This window comes from Nymphaea colorata, chromosome 4, assembly GCF_008831285.2.
Source record: "Nymphaea colorata isolate Beijing-Zhang1983 chromosome 4, ASM883128v2, whole genome shotgun sequence".
Lineage (NCBI taxonomy): Eukaryota > Viridiplantae > Streptophyta > Magnoliopsida > Nymphaeales > Nymphaeaceae > Nymphaea > Nymphaea colorata.
In genome coordinates this window covers 1,503,180-1,515,091 of record NC_045141.1, presented here as the reverse complement: position 1 = coordinate 1,515,091, position 11,912 = coordinate 1,503,180, and the positions used below count along the sequence as shown (strand labels likewise).

Genomic DNA, 11,912 nt, shown 5'->3' with positions numbered 1-11,912 from the left:
ACCCGATGTACAATGCAATTTTCCAAAATATCCTTTATTTATTCTTTAAAATAACCTTGATTTGCAAAATAAATAAACAATTTTTGAAAAATCTTAGGCTTGCCACGTCCTGGTCGAACCTGGCCGCCCAGGCCATGGACTAGCCGATAGGATTATACGTGGTCCAGCCAATCCATGCCAGGTGCATGGCTGGACCACACAGGAAATGCGTGGCCAAACGTGGTTGCAACAGCCATGAGCTGCCTCGCAGGCCACATGCAAAGCCATGGCCAACGTGTTCTAGCCACAGCCGTGTGCTAGCCTGCTAGGTCATGAGTAGCTCGGCAAGGATGACAAATTGACCATTTGCATGGCCATCCTGGCTGCGCCAAATAGGACAGAGATCACCCTGAACCGGGTCAAACCATCTCTTTAACCCTGTAAGATAGCTAAAAGACCCCTGATAGGAACTCTAACTAATAACCTAAGGACGGGCAATGGAGGGCAAGCTCAACTATAAATGCCCCTCACCCCCTCATTTGTCTACCGTCCTAGCCATTTGATCTCTCTCTCTCTCTCTCTCTCCTTTTCTACAAGTTGATCCTCTCCTCCAACTCCTCCTCCTCCTCGTTTTTCGCTTTATCCTCTCTTCTTTGGCTCACCTTCTAACCTGCCCAAACCAAGTAATTATTTCTTTCTTTTCTCTTCATATCTTTGTATTCTAGTACTTACGATCAAACGTTGTTGCTTTCTTAATTTGGCTTAATCATGCTTGGGTTAAGTTAGTATAGTTTAAAGCATGCCGATAAGCTTTAAATTTATGTTAATCTCCTCAAAGAATGTTTTGCATACATCGTCTCTTTTCCTTCTTTAACTATGTTTTAACCTCAATTAAATAGTAGTTTAACTTCTTCATTTCGCTTGCTTGTGAGATTAAGGAGTCCTACACCGTCCTTTGCCTAATAACCTAAGCACAATCCAGTTTGCCACCCCTAGCTCTTGAGTGAATTTGGTTTGGTGGATTCTAGAATGGTTCACTTTGATGATTTGAAACTAACACTCAATCCTAACTCAAACTCAAGTCAGGTTAAGATTGTAACGTAAGTCTAGTTTGACCTTGAAGACTGAAAGTCAAACCCACTCAAGGGTTATAACCTAAGTGCGCTTTCAATCTAGCTCAAATAAACCTAAACAATGTTCGTTCAACCGCAAACCCACATGGTTTGGAAGAATCTAACCCAGTTCACTTGAGGACCATAATCTGAATGGGACTCGTGTCTAGCTCGAACCCAAAATAAGTTGATCCCACAACTAAGGCTAAGTTTAGTCTCACAGGCCAAGGTTCAGTCCACTTTCAAGTTATATCTCTAATGGGATTTTAATTGAGACCAATCCAATATTAAGTTGTACCCCATCCCACCCCCACTTTCCCAAAAAAAAAAAGTCTTATTATCAAATTAAATTCATATTCTTTGAGGTTACAGCCCATTGAGTCATAAAGCTAGTCTAGTTTGGTCCTAATCAAGTTATCCAATCTCACATCCAATTGGATTAAGTTCAAATCATTCAGATTACGACTCATTGAGCTATGAACCTGATTCATTAAATCATGGTTTTGGTCAAACCCTGGCTCAACTAAGCCGAGCTCCTTCAGGTTATAAACTATAGAGCCACAAACTTAGCCTAGATTTGGATAAAAGCCCAAGTTCGGTCCTAACGTGGCTACGCTCGTGTCTCTCAGTTTATAACCCATGGAGACACGATTTGACCCAACTTGGTCCATGACAAGCCTCCTAATCTTAGATAGGTTTAACCCAACACTAATTCCCTTAGAACCCTACTTTAACTTCACCTAAACCTAAACCATTGCCAACATGGTCAAGCCAACTTAGACCGAGCTTACCTGGACTATAACCATAAAGCTGACTTCATAAACTAAGCTTGACCCATGCTCAACTGCCTAATCTAACTCAGTTCCATACCTAAACCAAAGTCAAACCCCTCACTGAGTCCATCTAACAAATGAACCTAAGAGTATTGCCATCTAGACTCCTTAATTTCAAGGTTTCAAGTTGCATATGGAATAGGCTTTGCAGGCATACAGAAATTTTTGTGTTTCAACTTGCATATGAAATAGGCTTTGCATGCATATAAATTGGGGTCAGCATGTGTTATCTGCATGGCCCTATATAGAAATTTTTATGTTTCAACTTGCATATATATAATAGGCTTTGCATGCATATAAATTGGGGTCAACACGCATCATCTGCTGTGATGACAAAATCATGATCAATTCCGTTATTCCCTTAATTCTGAGGGCAATTTAGGATTTCTACACTGTCATTTTCAAAATCTAGGACATGTTTAATTTCAATACTTACTTCACGCTATTATTAGCTAATTAACTGTTGAGTGAACCCATCCGCATTTTTACACATGCACATACTACATTCATGTTTTCCCAAAAAGGATTTATATAAATCACCTGTTTTTCAAAATTTGACTTTAAGATTTCTCAATTATTTTCTTGATTAGGTTGGCCCAAAACCAAAATCATGACAAGGCCAATTTCAACCAAAAACCTTAAACATCCACAGATTAACTCTGAAGTAAAAACCAATTTCAAACCTAACCATCTTCTAAGTCCTGAACACAACCTAGAACAAACACCCTCAAAGGAAAAAATCCAGTCATGCAAGCAAACTTTACTTGAAAACATAAGCCCAGCGGTAACTATATAGCCAAATCATCAAAAAACTAGTTAATGTCCTTATTAGAAACGTTTAAGAAGTGCCAAACGCTAGTTAAAACTCCAAGTCACTTCTGAACTAAACCCCCAATTAGAAACCAAAGCCAATTTAATCCATAAAAACGTACAAGCATAACCCAGTCCAACCACTAGCGTGAGGCATTTATAATTATGTGGTATAGGATTTCAACACTTGATTTTCGTTGAATAGTTTAAAATTCGTCTTCTGAAAAATAAATAACAGCGTGTCTATTAACATTTTGTGCAATCCAAAGCTGTTGGTGCAACTCCAAGAGCACGTAAATGCACCAAAGGTTTTAACGTCACCCTCTAAAGTTCATCGTTCAATTAAATTAAGAACCAAATCTGAGATCTTGTTCCAAGGCATCAACCAATTGGAACCACTAGCCTTTCAAATGGGGCAACAGGAAGCTTTAACACAGAACTTAACCAAATGGCTACAAGCACACTTGGATATCCAGTATGAACCCAGAACCAAACCGTTGGGTTCCCTACTTGCAAAACTTCAGGATTTCTTCGGATGAGAAGCGTAACTCATTAATTATATAAGGATGTGCCACGTACACAGCCCAGAAAAATCCAAAAAAACAACTCTCAAAAACACGTAGTCGCTATCTTCATTATATAGATGACTCCATTTGACACAACTAATAACACCAACAATGAAATTTTACGGACAGGTCCTACATTTTTCAATTATTAGATCCAAACCTGAAGCACATACCCCGGCAAAGTAGCTGGCGTATACAGGTTCATAAAGCAAGTGATAATTACATCTCATTCCGTTTAATTCCATCTGTGTTACGGTGCGTCGTTCCTCCACGAAGAAAATCAGGCCAACATTCTGGGAACTGTTAACAGATTAAAATTGCAAGAGGTTAGATCCACCAGGCTAACGTGGATTGACCTCCAAGTTGAAGTTCCAAAATTCCGTAACTTGATGCATATTTGTTAGTAATGGATCACATCCAGTTTCTATCCAAAATGAATTCCCAACTTTATTGTTATTATTATCATCATTTTACTACAATTGCCATCATCGTCAATCAATTATTGCATCCGGACCATACCCATGTTTCCCAATATTTCCAGATTTTGTAGCAAAGAAATATCTTTACCAAACATCCTTGCAGCACATCCCCAGCATCTTGTATGTTAAAGAAACAAATGTAAATGTTTTGGATTAAACGCCCAATTTGCATACCTCACGACCTCAGAAACAGCAGCATAAAAAACACAGCTGTAACTCATGTAGCTGTAATCACCTTCCTCTAATTGTCTTCAGCACAGGCGACTTGAATCAACTCCCATCATCATTATAAAAGCACAAATGATTTACCCGAACAGCGTTTTACTCCAAGCAAAACTAATTCATTATAGTGCAGCTAATTCACTTCCGATTTGCCGGCTAGAGAGAGAGAGAGAGAGAGAGAGAGAGAGGGGGAGAAATGTGAACATGCAGCAATAGTAACAAGACTGGAGAAGCACATCATTTGTATTATATGACTAATAAAACAATAGAAAATCCAAAATAAGATGATAGAAGACACAATAAATGTAAAAAACCCAAGGAAAAACCTTTTATGAGACAAAAGACGAATACCACAAAACCTGAGAAGTTCTCCTCGAATGTCCAGAACTACTTTGGTACAAAAACTACCTTAGCTGGAATTCCTAAGCTAGTGGCCGTCAAAATACATCCGTTAGAAAAGACCATCAAGAAGACATCATCACCTGATCACATGCCTGAACAGCCTGACTCGCAAAGTATCTCACATCAACATCTGGGTCTTCGCTGAGTTCAGCCAAGCAAGGTCTGATTGTCTGATCCACTACCTGCAATCGGGAATGAGAAACAGCTTTCACTAAAGCTACCCTGTAAGAAATATTTTCTTTGAGCTTGTCAGCTTGGGTAAAATGAGAAAAAATATCAAGCCAAATCAACTTACTGATTGTTCAACTACTGGAACGAGGGACTGTAGAACCTTTGCCACATTAAATTTGATGTTAGGCACCCTGCCCACATTTGGTTTTACTGGGTTAGATAGAAAAAAATTCAAAACGACAGGTTAGTGTCGTCAATAAGCTCAATCTCAAGTTAAGAACCACACCATAAAGGTGCAGCACAAACCAGTTGAATTGACTCATTGAGGACCATAGTTCCTCTAGACAACTCCACAGGCTTAGAGTTGTGTAAGTCCCTAGGACAGAAAAGCTTTTGAAATCATTCGAACAGAAGTAGCTTCTGGAGTGACTGAGCTTCCCTCAGTGAATATACCTGTCCTTTGAGGAGTTGACGACAATAGGCAATAGCTTGTTGCAAGTGACATCAGGTCCCATAACAGGTGCAAGTAGAGAAATTGCATGCAGGATTGTCATCCGATACAAATAGTGTGGATTGGCAATCATGTTCAAAATCTAAAACACAGGAAAATGAAAAGCATATAATAAAAGCTAGTTATTGAAACAGATGCCAATCTAACGTGCTTAAAATATTCATACAGAATATAAGCATTGCAATTAGCTCTTCCATCGTATCAACATGCAATGCAATCAAAAACTGAAAGGGAAAATGGAAAAACCATCAGGAAAGAAGCATCGGCTGCAATTTCTAGTATGATACAGTGTAGACCTTCCTACGTCTACCCAAGAAAAACTGATAAGCTTCAGGAAGGTAATCAGAAATACAAAGTACCAAGTCATTGCCATTCATCTCAACTAGTAAATCTAGTTTCATGGTACACATCCACATATGTACTGTTACAGCCAGCAGTCATAGAGAGAGAAAATCTTCTTATTAACTAACCCTAATCTCAATAACAAATAGATTAGGGCAGCGGTAGAGACTTACAAATAACATCAACCAAAAATAGAGAAATGTTTAAAGAAAACTCCGAACTCCTAAATATTGTGAAGGACCACTTAGAAACTTAAAAGTCTTCTAATTCAACACTCCCCCTCAAGCTGGAGCATACATATTAATCATGCTCGGCTTGTCACAACATCTAGATAAATCACTAATAAAAAGAGCTTTGGTGAAGACATCTGCAGTGTGATCTTCAGATGATACATGAATGGTGGCTATGGTTCCTCATTGAACAAGGTTCTGAATGTAATGGTAGTCCACTTCAATATGTTTAGTTCTTTTATGGAAAACTGCATTGTTTTCAATGTATGTGGCTCCTCTATTGTCACAATACATCCTAGGAATTGACACACTTAGGGTATATAGCATGGATTTAGCCCGTCATTTCAGCGGCAGTTTGAGCCATAACTCTGTACTCAGATTTTGCACTAGATCATGACACCACATCTTGCTTTTTGGTTCTCTAGGAGATATAAGGTCGCCTCCCACAAATACATAGAATCTTATGGTAGACTTCCTGCCTTCGACTGAGCCAGCATAGTCAGCATCACTATAAGATTCCACTTCCAACGTCTTGCCTTTTGCTACCAAAAGTCATTTACCTGGAGACGATTTCAAATACTTGACCATCATTAATGTTGGGTCCCAATGAACTTTCATTAGTCTTTCCATTGACTTAGCTTCCCCACTGCAAAGCTAATGTCTGGCCTGGTTACATCAACATAGAGGAGCTTCTCAATAAGGGATCTGACGATCTGTAAGAGAATCCACTAATTATGATTGGTCATCATGAAGATGTGTGCGGATTCATAGGTAGAGTGGCCAGTTTAGCTCCTAGCATCTCAGTGTCCTGCAATAAATCAAGAACATACTTGGGTATAGAACTACACCTTCCTTATTGCAAGCAACCTCTATTCCTAAAAAGTTATCGTAGTCGACCAAGACCTTTTGTCCCAAGTATTTTTGAAGAAACAACTTTATATCAAAAATTTTTTTCGGAGTAACCAAATTGATGAAGCTTTTGAAGGTCACGTCAAGATAATATCATCAACATAAACTACTAGAATGGTCATACCCTTAAAATTCTTCTTGATAAACAGAGAATGATCAAGAGGGGATCTCGCAAAGCCACACTTTGAGACTACCTCAGAGAACTTGTAAAACCATGCACGAGGACTCTGCTTAAGTCTATATATAGCCTTCTTCAGTTTGCACACTTTTCCCTACTCTCCCTGTCGTTCAAACCCTGGTGGTTATTGCATATAGACAGTCTCATCGAGATCACCATACAAAAAAGCATTTTTGACATCAAACTAATCAGTGTTGTACGTATCGTACGATACGGAGCCGTATCATATCGCACGTAAAATACGATACGATACACCCCCCGTATCGTACATTTACGATACGGACACCATATCGTACGATATGGTTACGATACGGCAACGATACAGTTACGATACGACACGATACGTTACGATACGGTTACGATACAGCACAGCACGATACAGAAACGATACGGTAATTTTAACTGATTTTTTATTATTTTTTGAGATTTTTTTATTATTTAAAAAAAAAACGATATGGTTACGATACATTACGATATTTTACGATACAACGCATCTTAAAGCCAGATCGATACGGCTTACGATACGGTTTTTACAACATTGAAACTGATACATGTGCCAATCATGGTGTACAACCACAAAGATGATAAGACAGATGTTTCCAATCAAGCAACGGGAAAAAAAATTCTCAAAGAAATCAACATCATAGGTCTACGTGTAGCCCTTAGCAACCAACCTAGCTTTATATTTTTCCATAGAACCATCAGAATGGTATTTCACTGTGAATACCCACTTGGAGCTAACAATGTCACAATCAGCAGATGCCTTGTTGAACCAAGTCATCCATCTTATTTTATATAGCTTCTTTCCATTGGATATCTAATAAAACCTGTTGGCGACAAGTAAGAACTGCATGGACAGTCAGAGCTTGAATAAACTGTGCATACTTTGACCAACACCGTCAATAGAAACAAAATGAGATATGGGATGCAAAGTACATTGTCACTTGCTTTTGCGATAGGTAAGTCTCGACAGGAATTAAATATGTCTATAGCAGGCTCAAATGGACTAGGTATACTCACCTCATATGTAATTATCATGAAAGGGGTCCTGTCAATGTGTGTAGACCAACAGAGGATCACAAAACTTGGAAATGCTAAAAGGAGACTTACATGGGAATGACTAAAATGAAATGGGAGAGATAGGTAGTGGGTCAGATGATCGTGGCATCTCAGTAGAGGTAGGAGAGGAACTATAATAAGGCTAATACTCAAAGAATGTGATATCTGCATTGATATACTCCTTTTGAATCAAGGGGTCAAAGAATTTGTAACCTTTATTATTTTTGGAGTAGCCAATAAAGATAAACTTAATTGTTTGAACAACCAATTTATCACGTGTAGGCCCAATGATGTGAACAAAGCATGTGCAACCAAATATTTTGAGAGCGATCAGAAACAAGGGTCGTTGTGGGTACATAAGTTTAATGGGAACCTGATTGTCAATGGAGGATGAGGGTAAACGATTAGTCAAGTAACAAGCAGTGAGGATGGTATCTCCTCAAAAATATATAGGTAAATAAGCATCAAGCATTAGGGAATGCGCTACATTTAAAAGTTGGCGATGTTTTCGTTCAGCTACTCCATTTTGCTGTGAGGTATGAGGACAAGTAAACTGAGGGGAAATGTCATTGCCAGAGTAAAATTTCATTAAGGTAGATGCTTTGAACTCAAGTGTGTTATCAGTGCGAATGCTTTTAACAAGAATACCAAACTGGGTTTTTATTTCAATAATAAAGTTCCTCTGAGCACATATGACTTCAAACCTTTCTTTCAAAAAGAAAACCCAAGCGACTCGAAAATAATCATTAACAAGACAAGGAAATAAGGAAATTTAGACCTACTAGCAACTCTGTTAACACCTCACGCATCAACATAAAGAAGATCAAATAGTCCACAATTGGACAGACTAAGACTTGACGACTAACTGGTTATGGGTGTGCTTGCCAAGTTGACAGGCTTCACACTAGAACGACTCTGGTACTGATAGATGAGGAAGTAGGTCATCTGTCATTTGCATAACCCAAAATAAGAGGTCATCTGTCATTTGCAAGTTTACATGACGAGTCTGAGGTAATGTGTGGAGCAAGGTAAACAATGAAGGTCTACTACAAAAGTGTCTTGATACCCCTAAATCAATAATCCAAGTAGTACATGTATCATGTGGAGCAGTATTGGCAAACATAACATTGTCTATCATAACTGTGCTGGTCAATGGCTGAATAGATCTGTGTGCTAAGAACTGCTCATATTCTGACTTGTTATTCACTATCACAGTCTCAAGATGGGAAGAAGACGAAGACCCCTCTACTACTGATGAAGCTGCCTGGACAGATCCAATAAGAGACTGTAATGAAATCTTATCCGAATTAAATGCAACACCTCTGCCTAGGGATGTAGCGAAATGACGACCATGCTTATCCCAACATCCCTCTTCCAAATATCATATTTTCCCACAGTAAGTGCATTGAAATCTCCCATGACTTCCTCCTGACCCTCAGTCTGTGCCCCTTCCCCTGGAGAAACTACCCCCACGGCCTCCTGATGCCACCAAGGCAGAGGCAGGAGCATCAATGGAAGGCTGAGAAAGGGTCACCACAAGACGGCTGAGATCTTGCTACTTTGTATTCGGGAGAGACTTTGTGCCTTTACTACTATGTAAACAATGGAAGGCTGAGAAAGGGTCACCACTTCCTCCTGACCCTCAGTCTCCCACAACATCTACGCCTTTGCTACTACGTATTTGGGAGAGAACCCCTGTAGAAACTTCACCATGAGTCTTGTGGCATGTGGAACATGGAGGACGCAAAGCTTTCAGTCTTTCATAGATTGACTTGATGGAAACGAAGTACTGAGCAAAACTTTGATCACCCTGTCGCAAATTAAGTAATTCCTCCTCCACTTGCAAGATCTTGCTAACATTCTCGTCATTAGAGTACGTTTGTTTCAAAAAATCCCACATCTGTTTGGCAGAGGTATAGTATGTAATAGTAGAGGTAATCTCTGGTTGCACATTATTCATGATCCATGACATGACAATATTATTATCTTCCTTCCATGTACTATATTTTTCACTATTCGCCCAAGCTCATTTTCTTCTATAACATGCTCTTTCTGATGTTCAATCACAAACATCATAAACACACTGGACCAAATCTCATAATTAGATCCAACTAATTTTACAACAGAGACATAAGAAAAGGGATTGCCCATGTTTTTATGCTCATACTACATTTTTGTCTTGCCTTCATCAGCCATAATGCAAGACTGGACAATACAACCTTAATCTTGTTGCACTTTGATAAAATCAAGAATATAGCGGACAACAATCAACTTGAGACGATTTAGGCAGCAGAATTTCTTTTAGCATCAATAAAAGTCCTAAAAAAAAAATCTATGAACTTGTTGTTCGGTAAATCAGTCCCCCAATTACAGCAATCAACTTCAAAGGATCTAGGCAACAGAATTTTTCAACATCAATAAAAGTAATTAAAAAAATCAATGAACTTGTTGTTCAGTAAATCAGTCCACCAAACTCCCACTTAGTAGGCTTCATATCATTGCTCACTAGAATCCACATATGCATATAAGAAAGACAATCAATCTGATAAGAGTATACCCAACTTGCAACCACTTTTTCAGAGAGCCAAAAAAAAATCTGATAAGAATATGGTCCACGTGCAGCCACTTTTCCACGAGCCCAGATTTGACTTAGAACCTGTCACATGGGTGTGGGTACGATACGGGTACGGTGCTACGGGTTCGGACACGGCAATTTTGAAAATTGTGGGTACGCAAGTAATGGCAAATTTTATATTCTCAAAAATGATCATAATGAAAAAAAAAAACTCAATAATTCACTCAAGAAAGTCTCAAACAAAACATTGTTTATCATAAGAACACTATTATTTTCAAACATGAGTAGTAGGTAGAGAGACTCATTTTCCTTTGCTTGCCACACTACATTAGAAATAATGAAAAGAGGCAAAACAAAAAACATATGATGAACAAAACATTGAAGGAACAAAAAGTTAAGAATATGTCAATAAGTTACAAAACATGCACAAAAGTGGAATTGGAACTCCAAATATCACTTGCATCTTTTAAACTAAAAAAAAAAATCACATTGGTCATCTAGCAAACTAGCTCTTGAACAAACAACAATAAACTCCTAGACGAAAAATGAGCATTTCTAATGGCTCTCCGGGAAGCAAGTATCAAGCTCGCACTAGAACAATAAAGAAGGCTATATTTGTGCCATTGCCAACAAGATTCATAGAGTTATTTTTCAACTTCAAGAAGAGATAAGTATAACATTCAAAAAAATTCACACTGAGGAAAAACAAAACTTTGAATGACACTGCAGAAGCAACCGAGTAGGTTGGCTCTAGCCTAATATCAAGTGTTTGAAATTGGGTGTTATTAGTAACAATAAAAAAGAGTTTAAGAAATGGAGCATGGGAGAAATAAGAGGTCTCTTTTCATAGGCAAGAAGTTTACAACTAGAAACCGTAGGCTTCCGGTCGAAATGGAAACAACATCAGCCGACAAATTTTTCTCCACCTCCATTGTTGTAATTAGTTGAACTAGCAACAAAAGTGTCACAACGGTTTTACACGTAAAATCAATCAAAATATGAAACAAAAACATCCCAAAATTAAAAAAAAAAGCAAATCAAGAAAATGAAGCCCTAAGTTGTAATATTGAAAAAAAAAAAAAACACTTACCTAGCTGCCGCCGGACGTCGCCAGGGGTCGCCTGACGTCGTCGTTGCCGCCAATCATCATTGCGGAAGAGATCTGCTGCAGAAAACACAGGTGGGTCGAGCTCTACTGCAAAGCTCGACTTCTTTTCGTAAAATAAAAAACAAACAAAATTTTTGGTTTGGATTGGGTCTGACCCAAACCCGATCCAACCCGTACCCAAGGGTTCTGCCGTACCCGCTTCTGTGTACCCACGTACCGGAGCGGGTACGTGAAGCAAATCCACGTATTCATGTCACATTGCTTAGAACTTGCCAATGCAACTCCCACGTAGTTGCTCACGCTCTACTACATCCACGTTGGGAATCTAATCACACATACCTCTCACGTGTGATTAGTTCCCCTTCCATACTGCTCCACTATCTCCCGATCAGCAAAAAAAAGGAGGAAGGAAGTAGAGGAAGAAAA

The 11,912-nt window shown here is 38.8% G+C and overlaps 1 protein-coding gene across 2 annotated transcripts in view; it reads right to left on the bottom strand.

The window, feature by feature from the left end:
- Positions 1–4,214: 4,214 nt before the first annotated feature.
- Positions 4,215–11,912, bottom strand: part of LOC116253549 (serine/threonine-protein phosphatase 2A 65 kDa regulatory subunit A beta isoform-like) — a 44,459-nt gene continuing 36,761 nt past the window's right edge. For both annotated transcript variants that reach the window (XM_031628409.2, XM_031628408.2), the window contains exons 11-13: positions 5,028–5,167; positions 4,699–4,765; positions 4,215–4,585 (exon numbers count right to left, since the gene is read on the bottom strand). In XM_031628409.2, coding sequence (XP_031484269.1) covers positions 4,466–4,585; positions 4,699–4,765; positions 5,028–5,167 — 327 coding nt within the window. In that variant the 3' untranslated portion in view covers positions 4,215–4,465. The remainder of the gene's footprint in view (positions 4,586–4,698; positions 4,766–5,027; positions 5,168–11,912) is intronic.